General features: G+C 60.5%; 2 protein-coding genes across 5 annotated transcripts; both read left to right on the forward strand.

Moving 5' to 3' along the window:
• Positions 1-461: 461 nt before the first annotated feature.
• On the forward strand, positions 462-17,427 carry TBKBP1 (TBK1 binding protein 1). Of its 4 annotated transcripts, XM_032429091.1 has the most exons (12): positions 462-591; positions 2,017-2,149; positions 2,601-2,860; positions 3,230-3,352; positions 3,622-3,726; positions 4,735-4,915; positions 5,503-5,678; positions 5,863-5,924; positions 14,451-14,569; positions 14,802-15,532; positions 16,356-16,485; positions 17,339-17,427. In XM_032429091.1, exons 3-11 carry the CDS (start codon positions 2,636-2,638, stop codon positions 16,482-16,484), a joined length of 1,851 nt encoding a protein of 616 aa, XP_032284982.1. In that variant the 5' UTR covers positions 462-591; positions 2,017-2,149; positions 2,601-2,635; the 3' UTR covers position 16,485; positions 17,339-17,427. The 4 variants fall into 4 exon arrangements, with proteins under 4 accessions (XP_032284982.1, XP_032284980.1, XP_032284983.1 ...); XM_032429089.1 differs by lacking the exon at positions 17,339-17,427 and having other exon boundaries at positions 16,356-16,505; XM_032429092.1 differs by lacking the exons at positions 2,017-2,149; positions 17,339-17,427 and having other exon boundaries at positions 16,356-16,505.
• Positions 16,546-17,522, forward strand: LOC116647594. Its single transcript, XM_032429093.1, has one exon. It carries the CDS (start codon positions 16,561-16,563, stop codon positions 17,461-17,463), a length of 903 nt encoding a protein of 300 aa, XP_032284984.1. The 5' UTR covers positions 16,546-16,560; the 3' UTR covers positions 17,464-17,522.
• Positions 17,523-21,749: the final 4,227 nt, after the last annotated feature.

Raw genomic sequence — 21,749 nt, forward strand, 5'->3', positions numbered from 1 at the left:
AAGAGTAAGTCTAATATTTTCCTTCTCAAGAGGACAAAGACCAAAACCAAAGCCCAAATCCCAATAAATAGCTTCCCTTTCCCCCCAAACATACAGCCGCCAAGCAAAGCCCAAAGCGCCACCCGAGTCCTTGCGCGGCCGCAGGCGCCCCCGACACACGCCACGCCACGCCACACTGCGTTAGGGAGGCGTCGGGGAGGGAGCGCGGAGCGCGGGCCGGGCGCGGCGGGGAGCCGGGGCGGCGGGGTGGGGGGGGACGCCGGGCGCTCTGCCAGGCCGCGCCGCACCGCGGGGGCTGGTAGCCCCTCGCCACGTGGTGGTGGCAGCGGCGGGGTCCCGGGCGCCTTCCCAGCTGGAGAAACCCGGAGCAGCCGGGGAGGAGGAGGAGGCAGCGGCGGCGGCGGAGGAGGAGCGGGGCGGGCGGGAGGGAGGGGGGCTGGGGGGAGGGGTGGGGGGTGGGGAGAGACCCGGCGGCGGCGACAGGGCGAGAGCGGAGCGCGGTGCCAGGGGGGTGGGGGCACTGGTGCCCGTCTGGGGAGGGAGCAGGCGGAGGGGGTAAGCTGCGATTACAAGCAGGAACCGGCAGCAGCTGTGAGTCCCCGGCGGGGCTGGGGCGGGGGGAGGGGAGCGGCGCCCGGGGGCCGACCCCCCCACCCCCCGGGGTCGCAGGGTGGGCCGGAGGAGGGGGCGGGAGGTGGGCCAGCAGTTGGCCCCGGCGGGCCGGGGAGGGGAAGGGTCCGGCGCCGGCCGCCCGCGTTCAGCGCCCCCCCGCCTTTCCCCCTCCGCCGCCGCTCCTCAGGCCGCAGCGCCTCCAGAGCCCCCTTCTCCGGTCCGGGGACGGCCGACTCGGGGCCCGGGGCTTGGCCAGCGGTGGGGGAGGGGGCTGCGTGGTCTCGGCCCCCGAGAGGGGAGGGGCGACAATTTCTGTCGGCCGAGCTAAAGGGGTTTAAAGGGCGGCTCTTAAAGGGGCCGCAGTAGGGGCCCGGGGCCGAGGAGGCACCCCCCTCCCCATCCGCCTTCCGCGGCTCTCACCCGGGGCCGCCGGGCCGGGGCGGGGGGGAGGTGAGAATGCGGAGGAAGGGAGCGTCTGTCGGGGCGGCCCAGGGGACAGACCCCCCACCGGCGGGGCTGGGCCCGAGCTGGCGGGCTGGGGGGCTGGGGGGCTGGGGGGGGTGTGGTGAGCGCTGGCGGGCGGAGTTGAGGGGGAAGGGGATGCGCCTGGAGAGGAAGGGGTTAAAGGTGGGGCCAGCCCTACAAACACGCGCACACACTCCTTACTCAGACCCGGTCACACGCGTTTCCCTGGCACTTAATGGGGGGTGGGGGGTGTTGGGGCCCGGGCCTGAGCCCTCTGCACTCCAGGCTCCTGCCGCCCGGCTTTGGGAGGTCGCGGACCCCACCGTCTCAACTCACACCTCACGCCGAGCCCCCTCTCCTACGCGCACACACGCTCCGGGGCGCGCGCGCACACACACCTCGGACATTCCCATAGTGCCTCACGTGACACACGGCCCCGAACGTGCTACCCTTCACACACGCTCACGCACGCGTGCACACACGCGCACACACAAACACACACGGCCTCTCGGCCACTTCCCAACTCTATCCCCGACCCCCAGCCGCAGCCCTGCAAAGGCACTCATTGACTGTGACACACCTACACCCATTCACAGACACACACACTCCCCCCACACATGCCAACCACAGACACACATTCATAAACAGGGCCCGGAGAAGTACACACGCACCCCCTCGCCTACTCTTTCGGAGCCCTGAGTCATTCCTGCCCCCTCCCAGGGCTCCCCATTTCCCTGTGTGAGCGCACATTGGCGGGCTAGGGAATTCTTTGGCGGTCCCTTCCCAGGACCCCCCCCTCCGCACTGTGTGTTCCCTCTGACACTCTGGGAGGACTTCCTGTGGGTCCCAGGTCAGGGGCGAGGAGGGCCTGGAGGGTTGCCACAGCGCTGGTGTGAGTGGGGGAGGTACTTCCTTTTCCTGAACTCCGGGATCCTGCAGGAAGAAGCTGGGAAGTTGGGCGGGGGCCCCACAGAGGACGTCCTGACAGTGGTGGGGCTGACTCTCCCAGACGCACTGGGCCTTAGGGAGGAGCCGGGGTGCAGCGGCCTGGGATGAGGAGCTTGGCAGAGAGGTACTTGGGGAAGCGAGGCCTGGGGGTGGAGAGGGGTTGAGGAGTGTCAGGGCAGCCCCGGCTGGGCCCTGACTTGGGAAGGCAGTCCTCTCTTGTCCACAGGTCTCCCTGGGTTCTGGAAGGAACCCTTCCCTGCTGCTGGCCTGGCTTACTCGTCCCTACTTGTCTTCCCCCCTCCCTCCAAGTCTTTAGCTGGTTCCAGCCCCTTACCCCAAAGGCAGCAGAGAAGACAGGGCTTATTAGTCCAGGGGGGAGACGGGGGGGGGGGGGGGGGGGGCCACCCGGCCCCCCGGGGGGGGCGCCGGGTTGCTCGGGGGGGGGGGGGGGGGGGGGGGGGGGGGGAGCTTCCAAGCTGCCTCTCGGGCTGGCCACAGTGTTCCTCGGGCCAGGTTGAGGGGTATCAGGGACAGCCTCCAGGCTTCCCTCTCCACCATTGCTCCTGCTCTCCCAGGAGGCCCAGTGGGGGCCGAGGCCCGGGCCCTTGCCATGGAGTCCATGTTTGAAGATGACATCAGCATCCTGACCCAGGAGGCACTGGGGCCCAGTGAGGTGTGGCTGGATGCCCCCGGAGACCCCTCACTGGGGGGGGACATGTGCTCCGCCTCCCACTTTGCCCTCATCACAGCCTATGGGGACATTAAAGAGCGCCTGGGAGGTCTGGAGAGGGAGAATGCCACCCTCCGCCGCCGTCTCAAAGTCTATGAGATCAAGGTCAGGACTTGGAAATGATGGGGGTTTGGCTGTGTGTGTGTTATGGTGGGGGTTCCCGAGGGGCAGGAACTGGGGATCCCAGGAATCCCAAAGAGGGATCAGGATCCACACTCTTGGGAACTTGAGGGTCTCCCATGAGGGATTTGGCTGCTCTGGATGGGAAGGGTGAGGAAGGGATCCTAAGGGCCAAAGGGGTGGGATCTTGGATCTAAACAAGATCTGGTTGGTGGGAGATGCCTCCGGGTCCTGTGGTTCCCACTTGAGCAGGGGAGGGAGGGACCCAGACTTCAAGGCAGGTTGTGGGGTGGAGGCCTGAAGCCTGGGCAGGGAGTTGGGCGCCAGCTCTCCTGAGGGCCTGCCTGCCCACAGTACCCGCTGATCAATGACTTTGGAGAGGAGCACGGCTTCTCTCTGTATGAAATCAAGGATGGCTCCCTGCTGGAGATGGAGAAGGTCAGCCTACAGCAACAGCTCAACCAGTTCCAGCATGAGGTGAGCCCCTTGCTGCCCTCCCAGCCCAGGCTGGGCTCCCTGAGCTCCTTGCTCCAGTGTATTTCTAACCCCTCCCGCCCCTGACCCCCAGGCTCTGTCTCCTTGATCAGAGATGGCTGCAGTCTTCCCTAGAATGGGCTGCAGCCTCGCCCACCCCTCCGCTGGGTGCTGGATGTGTGTTGGGGGGAGGCACGGGGATCTGCTCAGCCCCCACGTCAAGGATGGACCTGACTGTGGCGTGCCCTCCACTCCCTCCGGGCCCCATCCAGTTGCAGAAGAATAAGGAGCAGGAAGAACAGCTTGGGGAGATGATCCAGGCTTATGAGAAACTTTGCGTGGAGAAGAACGACCTGGAGACAGAGCTGGGGGAGATGGTGAGGCCCAGGGAGCTGGGGGTGCTTGAGGGTGTGACCCTTGTGGTGTGATGGTGTGCGACCCCACGTGTGTATGTCTGTGGTGTGGACCCCAGTGGGTTCCTGTGCGTCTTCGAGTGCCCGTCGCCCTCGTGAGTGGGGCTGAATGTGTCATACCAGTTGTGAGTGACTCCCGGGACACCCTGGCCATTCGGTGACCCTGCAGACGCCGTGTCTCTGTGCGCGCGTTTGGGTCTCGTGCTGGGTTGACTCTGTGCCTCTGGCCCTGTGCCTGGAAGGCTGTGTGGGTGAGGGCAGAGGGAATCGGGTCTCTGTGACTGCTGGGATGGGTCCGGCATGTGTGTGATTCTGGGTAGGGGCATGGCCACGCGTGTGAGCAGGGGGGTGGGCGTCAGAGTCAGGAGACGCCGTCTCGGCCAGCTCCTACCTGTGACCTGGGTCACGTCACTTAGCCTTGTCCCTCCTGTGAAGAGGGCACTCGCTGACCACAGTGCTGCATTGTGGGGCATTTGTGTAAAAATGCTTTGCCTTAATCATCATAAACACTCACGCGGCCCATACTGTGTGCCAGGCACCGCTGTGATCTGTTTAGATACATTTACTGATTTTAGTCTTTCGAACAACTCCACGAGGTAAGGGTGACTGTCCCCATGTTGTAGATGAGACGGGTGAAGCCCAGAGTGGCGAATAGAAGTCGTTACACTTCTTTTGGGGTGGTGTGCCTGGACGGAGGGGGCCGTGTGGTCTTATAAGTGTCCTGTGTGTTCATGGCAGGGAAGAGGCGTTAACACTGACCGTGCAAGGGGCAACGGGCAGAAGCGTCTGCAGGGCAGGTGCTGGGAGACCTCACACTCCTGGCCCCTGAGAGTGCAGCCGGGATGTGTGACCTGGGGTCTCGGCTCGGTGTAGGGGGGATGGCTTCCCAGATGTGCGGGAGTCCTGGGCTTGGGGGGCCCTCAGGGGTTCCCTGGTCCTGTGCAGACCCCACCCTGTGGTCTGTCCCGGCAGCGGGCCCTGGTGGAGACCCACCTGCGGCAGATCTGCGGCCTGGAACAGCAACTGCAGCAGCAGCAAGGCCTCCGGGACGCCGCCTTCTCCAGCCCCAGCCCCCCGCCCGCCCCTGCCCCACCGTGTGCTGATCTGGACCTGCACTACTTGGCACTGAGAGGGGGATCTGGCCTGAGTCACGGTGAGATCTCCCTGACCCCCGATGTCCCTAGCCCAAAGTCCCCAAGCCTAACCTCCGTTTCAGCATCATTGGATACCTCTCCCTTCTGGGATTGAGAGTCAACACCCCATTATAATGTCTTAAATTTCTCCCATAATTACCCTATCCCTCTTTACCACCTGTTCCCTTACCCAGTTTCTCCCACTGACACCCCCTCCCCTTGCCCCCCGCCCCCCCCCCCCCCCCCCCGCTACCCTCCCATGCAGTTCCCGTTTGTGTCAGCAGAGGGCACCTCCACTCAGAGTCCCCATGCCTGTCCTAGGTGGTGATTAGCAGAGGCCAGAGGATGCTTGGAGATTTGAATGTGGCCCGGGATTCCTGAGGCCCTCTTATTTTGTCCCTGGCCTGCAGGAAGATTAGAAGCAGCAGCTCAGGCCATCCTTCCTCATAGACCTCAGTAGAGGCACCTCGGGGTACTTGGCCTCTGGCTGGCCCTTTTGGATCTCTCTTGATGTGGTGCTCACCTGTTTCAGTCTCTGCTGGTCTGGGAGTCAGTGGAGGATGCCCAGCAGCTGGACCCAGCCTGACATTATCCTCTGTCCTGCCAGCAGGCTGGCCGGGCCCCGCAGCCAGCGTGAGCGAGCTGGAGCGGCGGCGGTTGGAAGAGGCTCTGGAGGCTGCCCAGGGCGAGGCCCGGGGGGCTCAGCTTCGGGAGGAGCAGCTCCAGGCTGAGTGCGAGCGGCTGCAGGGGGAGCTGAAGCAGCTGCAGGAGAGCAGGGCCCAGGTAAGGGGCAGGGGCGCCGGAGCCCAGGACCCTGCCCACAGCTCCATGGAGGCCTGGGGGCCGCTGGAAATAGCCTTTCGAGGCCCAGGACTTCCTCCCTGGGTATAGACTGGCCCTGGGAGTAAAGGGGTGGGGGGTCCGGGCAAGGTGACCGTTGGCATCTGACCTCAGTCTTCCTCCCTAGGATCTTGCCTCCAACCAGTCAGAGCGGGACATGGCGTGGGTAAAAAGAGTCGGGGATGATCAGTAAGTCACATCTGAAATCCTCTCTCTCTTAACCTCTGTGCCCTGGGGGTGGCATTTCCCAGGTCCCCCCTTCGGTTCACTTCTCCTGCTCTGCGTTGCTTGTAGGACCTCTCTTCCAGCATCAGGGTTGTGGGGTTTGGCTTGCTTGTGTGGCTCTGCATGCTTCACAGGAAGGAGGTGGCGTTCTGGGATGTTCCCTTTGCTTTCTTCTGGCACCCAAGCTTATGCCTCCTTGCGGTGTCAGGGGTTGAGAGATCTCAGCAGCTTTGTTGCTCTGTTCTGTGTCCCCCGGTGAGCTTCTGGGCCTCTCTGGGGCCCCATTTTCTGTCCCAGTAAGAGGGCCAGTTAGTTGGGTTGGCTGTCCCCTCCCTGGTGAGGAGGAAGGAGGTGGTCTCTTTCAGGATTTGTGGTGCCTTGTTTTCTGTGTCAGGAGAAAGCTGAGGCTGAGATGAAGAGGGGCTTACTCGAGTTCTATGGCAGCAGGGAGGGGAGTTAGAACATGCTCTGCTGGGGTGTCCCTTGGGAATCGTGCTGGGAAGGAAGGGCAGCAGGAAGTAGGGAGGGAGCTCTGCCGGTGGGGAGTCTCATGGTGGGGTCCTCTGGGGCAGCACTGGGCAGCCAGGGAGAGGGCGAGCGGCAGCCTGACAGCAGCGAGCCTGGTGCTTTTCACATCCGCACCCTGAACTCATCCTCTCCCACTTTCTGAGAAACAGAGCGCAAACCTCCTTCCGCCTAAGCCTTCTCCCCTGAAGCCAGTCGGGTGGCACAGACTCCCTACTTTCATTGGAGGGGAAGACTGAGGCCCAGAGAGGGGCAGGAACTAACTCTCCATCGCACGAGGACCCCAGGGGTCCTCCTTCCAGCAGGCTTCCTTCTCACATTCCTCCCAGCTTCTGGCCAGTTGGGGATACCCCTCAGCTCCCTCTGCACCCTGATGTGAGGGCCTGGGTGGAGCTGTTAGCTGGGGGGTGAGAACCCAGTTTGTGGGACTGGTGGGTGGGACCCCTCAGCTAGGCTGCCGGGAGGGGGGTCGGGGCTGCTTGTGCAGCGTGTCCGCCCTAGCTTGTGGGTCTGGGCACATCCTAACCCATGTGCCCAAACGCAGAACACACACACACTTTCTAGAAGCCTAGCCTGCCTCAAAAGTTACAGCGTAGGGCCCTTTATGGCTCACTGAGTCCCACCCCCTCTTAGCCGACCAGCAGTGAAGGCTCCCTCCAATTGGTTGAATCCAGAGAGAGGACTTTTTTTGGCAGGGCTGGAATCGGAACAGCAAAGCTTTGAATCCTTCCAGGGATGCTGAGTGGCTTTGCTTTACTGGTACCTCTGCGGCCTCAGGTTTCTGTCCTGGACTCAGAGGTCACTTGTTACTGAGAGATGTGGGAGGAAGGTGATAAGGGTGGGAGGCCAGAGAAGGAACAGCGGATCGAATCGCAGGGGGCCAAGGCTGTAAGTGAGTGAGTGAAGGAGAACTCCTCCCATAAGGCGCTTGTGGGGGTCGAGTGTCCATGCTGCCCCTGTGGCCAGGACAGCCCCTCTTCTTCCCACCCGAGGCGCCTGCCCCACCCAGGCCCTTTGGCCAGAGGCTGGCTGGAGCCACTCTTACCAGAGGTGACCTCCGGCTCCTCCCCTCCGTCCCTGGATGGTTGGGACTCTGCCTCGGCGCCTCCTGGACCTCTCTGCCAGGCTCTGCCTGCCTAGCCTCACACTTCTTTTCATGCAGAGCATCTCTGGACAGCCCCAGCTTGGCAAGAGTTAATTCTCAGAGGAAGTCCTCACTCCCCCGGCAGTTTTATTTTCTTATAAACTCAGCTCCTTTTGGTAATTGCTTCCCTAGTGCTCCCTCCCCTGTCCTTCCACCGGAGGCCTCAGTCACCTGCTCTCAGCTCACTTTCCCCCACGAGCCCCTCCTCTTCCTTCCATTTTGTCCAGATCCTCCAGGCTAGTGGGAATTTTACCTGTGGGCTTTCCCAGGAGAGGAATGCAGGGCTGGGTTATCCACATGGGGGTCAGGGAAATTCCTGGATCCAGGCTAGCCCTCCGGAGGAGTCTTGTGTGTTCCTGAAAGGTACTTACCTATCTCCGTTTGGACACCTCCAGGGCAGCCAGTTTTATTGTGGGGGTCCTGGCTGTTAAAATATCCCCCCTTATACTGCCGCTGCCTCTGCTAATCCTACCCGCCCCCCTCCCCCCAGGGGTCCTACCCATGCTGAGGGGACAGGCCTTTGAGGCAGCCCTGGCCCCAAGGATTCCCAGTCCTTCCCATCCCAGCCCCCAGCCCACCTGCTCTGGTCATCAGTGTTCCTCTGAAAGTGGCCATCCAAACCAGACCAGGCCACTCTGCCACCCTCCAGATCTCACCTCTGGGCAAGATTGCCCTGCTATTTGGTCAGCCCAGCGCTTGGTGGCTGGTGCCCAGGGGACAGACTGTACCAGAGGAAGAGCTGTTGGAGGTCAGTCAGGGGCCAAAGGCAATGATGAGGGAGGGTGGGAGTGGAGACCAGCCTGCTCCTTAGGATGCACAGGGAGGTAAGGACCCCGGAGGGTCTCAGCCCAGGGTGGGAGGGCTGCAGAACCCATAGCCCCCTCCCCTCTGAGCCCAGCTCAGAGTCACAGGTCCTGAGGGTGGCCTTTCTGAGGGCGTGGCTAGTGCTGAGGGTGGAGGGGAAATTGTGGAGTGGGGGTTCCTTGAGGGGGCTGAGGGCTCAGGTGGGCAGGCTCAGTGAAGGGAGTGAGGGCACAGTGAGGGATGGGAGCCCCCCTGTGAGAAGATGGGGGCTCAGTATGAGTGATGAGGCAGAGAACTATAGGGCTTGCTTTTTTCCCAACGTGGGGGGCTCAGTGTTGCAGCCCTGGCCCTTTTCCGCCCCCCGCCCCACACCCCTCTCTCCGCCCACAAGCCTCTGCGTGGGCTGCGGTTAGTGGTGGGGGAGAAGTGTGAACTCGGAGAGAGAGGATGGAAACTCTGCACAGAGGTCAAGGGCAGTGTGGGGTGGGTCAGGACGGAAGTCGGAGACCCCCGTGTACCCTGAACTTAGCCTCATGCCCCAGAACCAGCAGGCCCAGGGCCTCCCCCTTCACACTTCTCACCCTCCCTACTTCCTTTCTTTCAAATCTCCTCCAGCCAGGGCAGGGGTGCTCACAGGAATTAACCCCTGAGCACTTGCAGCCTTGGGACTCCCCGAGGGTGGGGAGCAGCTCTGAAGTTGGCTCCCAGCACTCCCTCCTCATTGTGGTCTGAGGGATCAGTGGGCTTTGAATCTGTCTCTGACTCTTTCCTTGCCAGGAAGGCTGAGAGCAGCTCTTACCCACACTGTCTCCCTCGATGGGAAATTGCACATCCTCCCCTCATTCTTAAACCAAAGTCATTGAGCTGGTATCTCCAAAAAAGGATCAAAACGACCTTTCTTCCTCCACCTGTCTCCTGGGCACTCCCGATCCTTCGTCCAGGCCGGACACTGTGTGAGGCAGTTTACCTGCAAACTCTTATTTCATTCTCACCAAAGACGTGAAGGTATTGTCCCCTTTTACTGCTGAGCAAACTGAGGTACAAAGAAGTTAAGTAACTGGAGAAGTTAAGAGAGAAGTTAAGTGTGACTACCAAGCAGGTCCTGAGCAGATGGGGCGATAGTACCTCTGTGGTGTTTTTCTGGTTCAGGTTCTTCCTCAGGTAGGAGGCTCTTCTATGAGGGATGATCGGATGACTTGTTGACCAAACCTGGTCAGTTTTGAAAGTGAAAATTTCGATATGTTAGCATTTCAAAAATCTTCATAATTCTGCTGGGGCAACTCGTGTGAACCAGGATAGTCCTGGACCAATGGGATGCATGCCCCCCCCCACCCCCCCCCCGCCCAGGCACTCTGGTCCCCAGCCCCGGCGTGAGCTGCTCAGCATGGCTGTCTCTCAGGAGCTTTCCAGACGCAGCAAGCATCTAGCTGTGCTGGGAGCATGGCAGGGCTGCCATGAAGAGCCAGGCTCTGTGGACCGCAAGTCATAGCTGGTCGAGGAGAGTGAAGGGGCTCAAGGCGCCTAAAAGGAAGTGGTAGAGCACTGGGTTGTTGCAGAGCGACTTCCTCCTGCCCCTGGCCCGCGACCTCAAGTCCGCTCCACGGCCCGGTGCCTGTGGTTCCCTCCCCGAGGGTCGGGCGGGAAGACTGATGCTGGGTGTGCCCGTGGGTGGTGGAAAGTTTGGTCCCAAAATTCCCCCACGAGGGTGAGGTGGCTGGGGGCAGCTGGGGGCAGCTCTGGGCAAAGATGGAAGGGCTGGGAATGCTGGATTTCTGTTTTCCTCCTGATTCTGAGTCAGCTGGTGATTCTGATCACACGACCAGCTCTGTGTGGTCCTGACGCCAATCCTACCCTAATACTGATCCCATCCCTGACTTTAGTCCTATCCCTCATCCTGACCCCAGCTGTGTCCACAATCCTGATGGAAAATGAACTATCAGCCCCAGCCCTAATCTGACTCTGACCCCAGCCTTAATCCTGACCTCAAGTCCATCCCTAGTTCCAAAGCCATGGCTCAGTGCTGGCCCTCCGTGTGGCCAGCCCAGCATGGGCCCCCAGTGAACTTCCCTGGGGAAGGCGCTGCCGAGTCCATGTGCCTCCCAGCTGGTTTGGGGTAGAAAGAGCCCCTTTACAGAGGGAGGCTTCGGTCCCTGACCTTCCTCATCTCAGTTGCTTTATCAATCACAGTGAAGATTATTGTTCCCAGATGAAATTTTGAGATCCCTGAATTATTCGTGGAATGAATGGAAGGATAAGTCAATGAAGGGTGGGAAGATTTGCAGCGGAGGGAGTCCTCCTTCCTGCCAGCATGCCATTTGTTCTCTGGCTCCTCCGAAGGTGCCAGCTCAGCAGGCTGAGGTGCCAAGAGCAGGTTTGAGTCCCTGCTCTGTGCCACCACTGCTCTATGACCTTGAGCCAGCTTCTTCATAGCTCTGATCTTCCACATATGTCTAGCACCTTCCTCTCCCCTTCCAGGGCATGGGTGGTGGTACTCAGGAGCTCCCCAGCTTCCTCCTCCTCCTCATCTTTCCCTTCTGCCACCCTCCCAGCCCCCATTCCCCCACTTTCCTGATCCTCTTGGAAGGCAGTACAGAGCTTAGTGGTCAGTAGCCTGGACCTTCTTAGAGTCCAGGGGGCCAGTCCTGCACTGCTCCTAGGCGTGATGACTCTGTAAGCCTCAGTCCTGTCATCTGTAACATGGAGACAGGAGTGGCCACATTGTGGGGTTGTTTTGAAGATTCAGGAACGTTCTTTTTTTTTTTTTTTTTTTTTTTTAAAGATTTTATTTATTTATTTGAGAGAGAGCATGAGAAGGGGGAGGGTCAGAGGGAGAAGCAGACTCCATGCTGAACAGGGAGCCGGATGCGGGACTCGATCCCGGGACTCCAGGATCATGACCTGAGCCGAAGGCAGTCACTTAACCAACTGAGCCACCCAGGTGTCCCTCAGGAACGTTCTTTAGCATGATGCCCAGCCCCGTGGTAAGCCCTCCTCAAGGTTACCTATCATTCTTTTCTCCCTAGGTCCCTCCCAGGTTCTGAGAGATGCAGACAGAACTCCCCCCCATAACTTAAGCAATCAAGAAGTGTCCAGAGCAGCCATCTGCTGCCGTTCACCTGACCCATGCTTCCCAAACAGTCGCGATGGTGGGGACTAGCATTCAGGTGTGGGCCAGGAAGCCAGGAAATGGAATGTGCATTCAGGTGCACGTGTGCAAGCCTTGATTGTGTTGTGAAGTTGAGATTTTTTTTCCACTGAATTGGCAGTGTTTTCTAATGTGAGTCATTCAGGTCGTTAGCATCTTTAGCAGCCCGGGCCTGTGCGTCTTGAGGTAGGAAGAGATGCTTGATGAAAGGGGCGGTCCGGAAGGGCCATGGGACGTCAAGAGATCTGGCCCCACCACCTTGCCTGGGGACTTAGAGGTCTTTGTGAGGCTGCCTGGGGCTCCCCCGCCAATGCCCCCCTCCCTGCACCTCATCAGAGCTGGGAGAGGGGCTGGGCATTCTGGGCTAGGGGCTTCCTGCTGACCTGTTTTTTCGTGAGGAGGGTGCCAGGAACAGGGCGGTGGAAACTGGGGTAGCTCCTGACAAGAGGAGGAAGGCAAGTAGGGGAGAGATAGGGGCTTGGGAACTGAGTGTGGCAGGTGAGATCTCCAAGGCGGGGTGTGAAGGCGCCGACCTGTATCTGTCACCTGAGATACAGCAGTGAAGGCGGATGGGGAGAGGACTAGCAGCCGCCTCGCTGCTCTGTCAGAAGGGGACGCTCTGTCGGTGCCCTGCTCAGAGCCGCCCCCTCCTGCTCCTGCCACTGAGGGTCGGCATGAGCCTCCGAAGCCCCCAGTCTGGTGGGGGAGACACAGCTCCTGCACTCAGAGGGGAGCCTGTCACTGGGGAGTCCCCAATTTGATGTGGGACACACAGGCTGCACCCTCCGGTGTGATGGGGGCGATGCCATTTCTTCCCACAGACCCGTGGGATGAAGATGGGGGAGCACAGGACACATCACATAAGAGCTGAGACGTGATAGAACTGAGGTTCCAGCACCTCGGCCAGGGTTCCCCGAAGGACTCCCTCCTCTCTGCTCCCATCCATCCCTGTGCACCCTCAGATGGGGAGTGAGCACTCTCTCTTCCTAGGAAGTGGACTTGTCCCCCAGAATCCCAGCCTCTTTGCAATAATTTGGCTTTGGCCCAAATGGGTTAAAAATAGTTTTGTTGTGGGAGGGGCTTTTGCCCCCCCATCACCCAGCTCGCCCCAGGATTAGCAAGAGAGAACCAGCCAGTGAGCAGAGAGTGTAGAGTGAAGGAGCTCAGTCATTATCTACCCTCTGCACCTCTGCTTTTCCTGCCCTCTGAAGCCCTAACCTCAAGACTTCCCCTTCTCTCCTCTACGGTCAGAGACACATACTCACTCACTCACACCGTCCCTCACACTCAACTGGGCTCACTCCTACCTTCACTCCCTCCCTTCCACATGCATCCTCTCTCCCATGACCATTACCTTGGGATGGAGACAGGGCCCTCAGGTCTGGAGACACCCCCCCAACCCTATTCATGCCTAGCACCCTACAGCTCCTAGAGCAAGAGGGCCTCCCCTGGGAGGAGATCCATCTGGAATGACTGAGCCTCTCCCTGCCACCTCCCTCCAGCTCCAACTTCCACAAAGCTCAGGAGTCCCTTCTGGACTTGGGAAGGGGGCGGGAGATCCGAAGAAACCAAACCCCTGCCTCCCAGGCTATGTCCAAGCCTGGGACAGAGATGAAAGCAGTGACCCAAGGCGACCACAGAGCGGCATGTGAGGTCAGGAAGGGCTCCCTGGAGGGGTGCAGCCCAGGCTGGGAGAGGGGAGGGGCAGTGCCGAGAGAGAGAGAGAGAGAGAGAGAGAGAGAGAGAGAGAGAGAGAGAACCTTCTGTAGTTCTGAACAAAGTGACCCTAAGAGAAAGGAAGAGAAAAGGAAGTGGGTGAAGTCTTTGCTAAGTTCAGAGCCTGTTCCAGCTCCGTGCAGGTGGGTGCCCAGGAGGAAGTGGGAGGAAGAAAGGGAAGAAGAAAGGCAAATGGATGGGGAGGCTCCATTCATTCTTCACTTCCTGAACATCTACTGGGTGCCAGGCCTGGACAGGGTGCTGGGAATATAGATACAGCAACGTAATGCTCCCTTTCGAAGAACTCCCAGGGCAGTTCCAGAACAATGCCACTTCTGCTAAGTGCTTATCGTGGGTGGCGCCCTGTGGAGGTGTGCGGGACAGCAGCTGCCCACAAAGCTCTCCATGTGAAGGGCTCCCTGGAGACTCTGGGAGGTGCGAGACTGAAAGCTCAGGGGCAGCTCTGAGGCAGAAGCAAGGGCAGTGGACTTGGCACTTGGCGGACCTGGGTTCCAGTTTGTCACTTGGCTCCTCTGGCAAGCCAGAAGGCCGTGTCCTCATCTACGGGATGGGGCTCTTAGGCTGTAGAGCACGGGTCTCCAGTCCTTCAAAGCTGAGGACTCCTCATGGACCCCCTGCCCCCAACACACGGGTTGCAGTTAAACACTTTTAGTATTTGCTCTTTGAGAAAATTCACAGTAACTAAAGCGACTATAAGTTCAGTGCTGGTTTTGGATGAATCTGTTTTATCTGTCAGCACAGCTTCTGCACAGATTAGAAAACATTCACACACACGTGTGGCAGATGTGTTCGGGCCATAGGCAGTCCCTGGTGAGCACATGGATTCAGGGACCCCTTGGCCTCACTGAGCTCCCCAGCCCCAGCCCCTGCCCTAGCCCCAGGTAAGGTTCACTGGGAAGAGAGGGAGGCTCCCTGGAAGAGGTGGTGTTTGAGGCAGACCTTCTGCCCTTGGGGTAGGAGGGCCCTGGAGGGAAGGGAGAGCCAGAGACTGGGGCACAGCCAGCTCTCCATCCACAGCTGGACAGTACACCCACTTCCCTTCTCTCCCTCACTCCGTGCCCTCCGACCACAGGGTCAGGGCCGGCTGGAGTCAAGCCTTGCCTGGGGGGGGGGGGGGTGCTGGGGTGTCCTTTAGGGTGAACTTGGCGCTGGCTTACACGGAGCTGACAGAGGAGCTGGGCCGGCTGCGGGAGTTGAGTTCCCTGCAGGGGAGGATCTTGAGGACTCTGCTGCAGGAGCAGGCCCGGAGCCCCGGTGAGATGGGGGGTGGGGAAGGGGAGGCCGGGGAGCTGGGTCCGAAGGGAGTGGGGCAGCTGTGGCTACCGTCCCGCGTCCTGGGGCCACGCTTGCCTTCCCTTCGCCGCCGGCTCTTTCCTCACCCGCGTTCCGAGGAGAGCGGGTGGGCGCTGGGCGCCGGCAAGCCCTGGCTCCCCCAGTTCTGACGCCTTCTCTCCCCCCACCGCGGTCCTTCCTGCTTCTCTTCCAGGCCAGAGGCACTCGCCGCTGTCGCAGCGCCACTCCCCGGCCCCCCAGTGCCCCTCACCATCCCCGCCTGCCCGAGCGGCGCCCCCCTGCCCCCCGTGCCAGTCCCCCGCCCCCCAGCGCCGCTCCCCCGGGCCCCCGTGCCCCTCGCCCCAGCAGCGCCGCTCGCCGGCCTCGCCCTCCTGCCCGTCGCCCGTCCCGCAGCGCCGCTCGCCGGTGCCGCCGCCGTGCCAGCCCCCCAGCCCGCAGCGCCGCTCCCCGGGGCCCCCCGCCTGCCCGGCCCCGCAGCCCCGGCCCCCGCCGCCCCCGCCGCCGGGCGAGAGGACGGCGGCCGAGCGCGCCTACGCCAAGCCGCCCAGCCACCACGTGAAGGCCTGCTTCCAGGGCCGCCGCAGCTACTCGGAGATGGCGGAGGGCGCGGGCTACGCGGGCGCCTCCCCGGCCTGGCTGCAGGCCGAGGCGGCCACGCTGCCCAAGCCGCGGGCCTACGGGGCGAGCGAGCTCTACGGGCCCGGCCGGCCGCTCAGCCCGCGGCGCGCCTTCGAGGGCATCCGGCTGCGCTTCGAGAAGCAGCCGTCGGAGGAGGAGGAGTGGGCCGTGCCCACCAGCCCGCCCAGCCCCGAGGCGGGCACCATCCGCTGCGCCTCGTTCTGCGCGGGCTTCCCCATCCCCGAGTCGCCCGCCGCCGCCGCCTACGCCCACGCCGAGCACGCGCAGTCCTGGCCGTCCATCAACGTGAGCGGGGCGCCCGCGGGGGTGGGCTCCGGCCGGTCGGTGCCCGAGCGACAGGCCTGCGTTTGATTCCGGGCCTCACCGCTTAGCCGCTGTGAGGCGTTGGACGAGTTACTTACCCTCTCTGATCCTCAGTTTTCTTATCTGCCAGATGAGGGCAGTGATTCTATGATCTAATTCCGTTAGAGGGTTCCTGAGAGGGAGGCAGGGAGCCTAAAGCCCTCTGCTGTGACTCTAGTGATGGAGGCCATGGTGACCGCCACAGGTCTGGGGCCCACACGGGGTCAGGCCTGCTCACCCAAGTTCCCTCCATCTGGCCTCAGAGCCCCTGCTCTTTACCTGCTGTCCTAGAAGACAGCCTGTCTCGGGCTCTATCATTTCACTGGAATAATGAGTTTCCTGAATGTCAGAGCCAACCCTTGCCGCCTGGAAGGACCAAAATATATTCTAAAGCGAGATAGAAAATTATTTTTGGGTTGTACATTGTTTGGGATTATCCATCGCTTTGAGTTATCTGCGAGCCATGTCTTAGTCACTCTGGGGCCATGTCTGGGTCTTGGCTTCCCTCATTACTGCAGATGCCCTGGCAGGCTGAGCATACACACCTCCTGGGGTCCTAGGCCCTGGGTTGGGGGAGTGGATGCTGAGCTGGTGGAAGGTGGGCAGGGAGGGTGGAGGAGGAGGGATGGTGCTGGACAAAAGGTAACCAGGCCTTCTCTGCATGGTACAGTCTTCCCGGCCCTGGGTTTCGGGAAAGGGCAGGCTGGGCTGTGGGGATCACGAGGGAGGGTTGGGGACCGTAAGTGACTCCCCTCTCTCTCCACAGCTGCTGATGGAGACTGTGGGCTCAGATATCCGCAGCTGCCCCCTCTGCCAGCTCGGTTTCCCTGTTGGGTACCCAGATGATGCCCTCATCAAACACATTGACTCCCACCTGGAGAACAGCAAGATCTAGGGTGCGTCCCCCACCCACTGGCTGTTTGTCCATCTTCTCTCATCACCCCCAAACACTCACTCACTTTGAATGCTGCATGAATCTCGTGGGGGGCCCCTGCCCCTTGCGACCCCCAGATACCTCCACTAGCTACCGAGTCAACGTGTGTGCCGTCTTCCCTGGTCTAGGCACCACTCAGCCCTGGCTCTTCCTGGAAGGCCAGCCGAGGTTCTCCCCAGCTCCCTGGCTTCTGCTGGGGGTGGGTGGGGATCTGGGCTGGGATGGGGAGGGGCATACCCCACCCAGCCTCTCCCTTTGCCTTTCTGTTCTCAAGACAGGGTTGGATCCAAGAAGGTGTCTAGTGCTTGGGCCTGGGGGAGGGGGAGGGTATCAGAGGACTCTGGGAGCTCCCCTAGCCTCTCCCCAGATGTCCATTTTTCTCAGGCTCTGCTCTGTCCAGGGAGCACCTCCCTGTGGGGTCCCAGAGCCTGCCTTGCACACTGATACCAGTTCCTCCATCCCATGGCCAGCTCGGGGCTCTTGGCACGCCCCCCCCTCCTTGGGGGAAGGAGGCATCTTGTTTCTTGCCATTCCCTGCAGGCCAGTCTTGTTCTCCTCCTCTGCCCCCCTGGGGAATAGGGAGGGTGGGAGTGGAGAGGGAGGACCCTACAGGACTGGGAGGATTCAGCCTAAAGAGGCTGCCCGGAGGGCAGGGGGTGCGGGGGTCACCCTGCACTATGACCCCCAGGCCAGGGGAGTATCTGTGCTAGCCTCCCAGGCCCCTGCATCCCCCGGAGCCCCTGCACCAAGACGCAGATTTGTTAAGATAGATGCTCCCCTCCACCCTTACCCTACTCGAGTCCCTAACACCACAGGTGCCCTGGAGCCCGTGTGTGACTTGGCCTCGGTTAGCTGGGGGGGTGTCATCAGCCCTGCCTCCCAGGCCAGAACCTGCAGATGGGCCCAGGGTGCTGTTGGAGATCAACTTCAAAAGAGCTAACCCCCTTCCTGTACCCCAGCGACCCACATTCCCTCTGTGAAATCTACCTCAGAGTCGTACCCTCAGAAGGATGGGTAAGCAGGAGGCCAGGGGGTCCCCAGGGCTGAGGTGGGGAGCTTCCTATGGCAAGAGCCTGCTGCCCCACGATGAATCCAACTCCCCCCCCACCCCCGCTCCCCACTGCGAGCCTCTCCCAGGTCTCAGCCCTGGGCTGGTGGCTGTGGGCGCTACCGTCAGTGCATGTACCATTCTGATCCAACACTTCCAGGCCCCCCCGCCTCCTCACACCCCTCCCCTCCTCCTCAGTGCAGGGGAGTGAAGAGGTGTGTCAGGCAGGGAGGGACCGAGGACTCCAGAGACACATGGCATTGTATCTTGAGTGTTCCCTCCCGGGAGGGGAAATGGGAAAGGGGGCCTGGAGAGGGAGGTGGGGGCCCCTGAGCTCTCTGAACAAGTTGAAAGTCCAAATAAAACTTACCTGTTCCATCTGCTCTTGGTCTGTGCCCTCCCTGGCTGGGGCGGGGAGAAAACCCTTGGTAGCAGGAGGTCTCTCAGACTCTCTCAAGGAACCACAACCACGGCAAGGCGGGCACTGGACAAGCAGGGGATGCATAGGGCGTCCGTGTTTTAGGGTGATTCTGGAGACGTGGGTATGCAAGTGGCCACAGATAACTTGTGACATGGAGTTTATTTAAAACAGATATCTTGGGCGCCTGGGTGGCTCAGTCGTTGAGCGTCTGCCTGCAGCTCAGGTCATGATCTCAGGGTCTTGGGATCAAGCCCCGCATCGGGCTCCCTGCTCAGCGGGGAGTCTGCTTCTCCCTCTACCCTTCCTCCCTGCTCATGATCTCTCTCTCTCTCTCCCTCTCCCTCTCTCTCTCTCTCTCAAATAAATAAATAAAATCTTAAGAAAAAAGATATCTTTTTTAAAGATTTTATTTATTTATTTCAGGCAGAGAGAGCTCGAGCAGGGGGAGGAGCAGAGGGAGAGGGAGAAGCAGGCTCCTGGCTGAGCAGGGAGCCCGATGCGGGGCTCGATCCCAGGACTCCAGGACCATGACCTGAGCCGAAGGCAGCCGCTTCACCCCTTGAGCCCCCCAGGCGCCCCGGTAGAGGCTGTCTTTGTGACAAAGCAGCCAGCCCAGCCCTGAGCCAGTGTCAGGGACTGTTGAACTTCCCCTCCCAGCAGGTCCGGCAGGTAGAGGTTCCGAAGCCGTGGGGGTTCGGTAGCCCCTATGTCTTCCTGCGGTGATTTCAGCATGCCAGGAACCAGGCTGGGCCTCAAAGAGGAGGAATCTCTGTTCCACGTCCTTATGGTTCTGAGAGCGGGGAGAGGGGCTGGGCTCCAGGCTCAGCAACTGCATTGAAAGCCCCACAACCTGAGAAGTCAAAGCCAGGTCATGAACCTGTGACTTCTGCTCCAGTCAGGGCTGTGCCCTCTGTCTGCAGAAAAGGCCTGAGCTCTATTCACCAACTCTGGGTGCCTTTCATTTCCACAAGACCCCTGCAGGCCAAGGATTCACTTAAAAGGCTGGGGCAATTGCTCATCGAAGGCTGAGGTTCAGCTCCAGATCCAGGGCAAACATTCCTCCCCATTCAGTGCCAAGGTTCAAACCCCAGTGGGGAGATGTCCCAGCTTTCCCTGCTCCTCTGTTGCAGTTACCAGCTACAGCTGGCTTCTAAAAGTTCTTCCTACCTTGATTCCACCTGCAGCCAAATCCTGAGTGCCAAGAAAGGTGAGAATAGCCATCCCTATGGGACATGGCTTCATAGACCATGGAAAAGAAGGTTCTGGAACTTTCTGGAACATGGGCACTCAGTGCACCCTGGTGCTCTTCCACCTCGGTCAGCTCCCGTGGAATAAGGCAGCACCCAGGTTTCTGGATCTCTGGAAGCATTTGCTAGCATTTGAATGAATTAGGGGTGGTACAAGGACATGAGGCAAAGAGAAATCCCAGTCGTTGAGAAAAAGGGCAAAGGATGACCTGGGAATGAACTATAGGCAGGGGCATGACCTGGGTAAACCACTTCCGGTCCTTGGCATGTCTGAAGGTAAGAGGTAACCCAGGTCTCCTACAGCCTGGACATCTTCCCGATCACCGGGGTGAGGGGTGCATGGGGACATAGGGTGCATATTCTGGCAGTTTGTCCCCTTGATTTCTAGGGACCTGGGACAGGGCTCAGGTGCAGGGCAGAAAGTTGCTGGGGGCTGGAAGGGAAGGGGGGGGAAAGGGGAAAGCTAGTGTGTCCCTAGCCCATGTCCTCCAGAGCCACCGGCTTTCATTTAATGTCCCCCAAAAGGAGAGGACATGAGAGGTGGGGGAGCTGGAGGAGGGCTGGGGAGCCCTGCCAACACTCATCCCTCTCCTCCCAGGTAGGATGGTGATCAGACAGGGCAGTGGCTACTTTGGTTACCTGTTACTCTGTGGGAGTAATGTGGGGGGCACTAGGGCCTGAGAAAGTGTGGGGGCAAAGGGATCCAGGTCACCAGGCTTCTGGAAAGATGAGGAGGCTGGGGCAACTTTCACATGGGCAGAGTGGAGGGAAGACCACTGTGGAGGCAGGAGAAGACACCCAAGGGACCCACTGGCTCTTGCCAGCACAAACCCAGAGCCAGACGTGGTAGGGGTCGGGGAGATGCCCAGGGACCAAAGCTGTCACGGGTCTATCTTCAAGTGGCTCAGTGAAGGGCCAGTGCCCAGTAACGTCCTCCCCAGCTCTGGCCCCTCTGCCTTCAGTCTGTCCTTCACCCACGAGCCGCCTCCTCTCTGGGGACCCTGCCCACCCCCATAGAGACCACTGCCCCTCTTCTGGGTCCCTGTGCAGGCTGTCAGCTCCTTCCAGAAGCTGGTGTGTGTGAGCTCCCGCGCGGGAGTGCACGCAGGCCCGTGTGTGTGTGTGTGTGTGTGTGTGTGTGTGTGTGTGTGTGTGTGTCAGGGGAGAAGCTGATCGCTAACAAAGAGGAGGGGTGTGTGGGTGAGTCAGCCGTGTTAATGAGAAACAACTCACCCCGCTGATTAGGACTAATGAAGAAGAACAGAGGGGGTGACATCTTTATATAGGGTAGGGGGGAGCAGAACAGCTCCCCCAGTCCCACTTCTCCCTCAGCAAGGACAAGAACAGCAACTTTGGCTTCCGCAGGAAGAATTGAGGTCAGACGCAAGGATGAGCCCTCGAGAACAAGGGGGATTCTAATTGGGAAGGGGTGGGACAAGGTGTCTGGGGGCAGAGGCCCGCTCCTGTGGGGGAAATGTGAGAGATCTTCCAGCGCCCTGCTCCTATTCCTGCCCTTTCTCCAGTTTCTCTGTATTGATTCCAGAGAAATTCTGGGCTCTCAGGGCTGTGCTCCCGGGTTGCCCAAGTGCCTCTGAGGTCTAACCACAGCTTCAGGGCCCGGTGGGTGCTGGGGCAGATGCTCCAGTCTCTGCCGCTCCCATGGCAGCCTGGAGAGAAGGCTTTGGTTTGGGGCATTGGCTGTCTCTACAGATGGTAATGACCCAGGGAGGCCTGGCCAGGTCGAGGGCTGGAGGGGGCCAGGGTGGGGGGAGGACCTGGGCATCAGCTGGCCCTGTCCTTGTGGCAGAGGCAGATGCCCCTGAGAACCCACAGCTTCACCCACCCTCCACGCTAATTGAGCCAAGGGCAAGGGCACCAGGCGTGCCTCGCAGCTGTTCCAGTTGGCTGTGTGAGTGTGGGCATGGGGGGAGGGAGGGGAGAGGCTGGGAGTGGGGACAGGATGGGTGTCGGCCAACACCTCCTAATTTGCATTACCACTGACACCCTTCTTGACCAAGAAAATGGAGCCAGAAATAACAAGGGGGGGAGGTGTTCCCTGGGGGGCTCTTGGAGGTTCTCTTTCCTTGCCTCCAAAACCCCCACAGTGCGGTGAGGGAGGCAGGAGGTGGGGCCTTTTCCAGCCCCATAGCTGGCCCCTCGCAGGGGCAATGCACCCGCTGTCGCTCCTCCTCCCTCAGATGGGGCAGACACCCCATCCCGACCTCCCACTTCCTTTGGCTCACACACCTCAGACGCCCAGTCCTGCCTCAGTCCTTCGGAGCAGCGTCCCCTCGGCCTTCCCTCCTCTGGGAACCCTCTCCCTGGGGGCCCTCTTGCAGCTCTCATGACCCCAGCTCTGCCTACCCTGTTCTCTTCAGTCTGGGTCCTGCTGCTCTGTCAGATTGGGCACTTCCCAGGGCAGGCCCAACCTGGGAGCTGCTCAAGGGAACATTCTGCATGAGAAATAGTCCAAACATTAGCAGGGGGCTCGTGAGTAGATTCTAGAAGTG

The sequence above is a fragment of the Phoca vitulina genome, unplaced genomic scaffold (genome assembly GCF_004348235.1).
Source record: "Phoca vitulina isolate PV1807 unplaced genomic scaffold, GSC_HSeal_1.0 scaffold40, whole genome shotgun sequence".
NCBI lineage: Eukaryota > Metazoa > Chordata > Mammalia > Carnivora > Phocidae > Phoca > Phoca vitulina.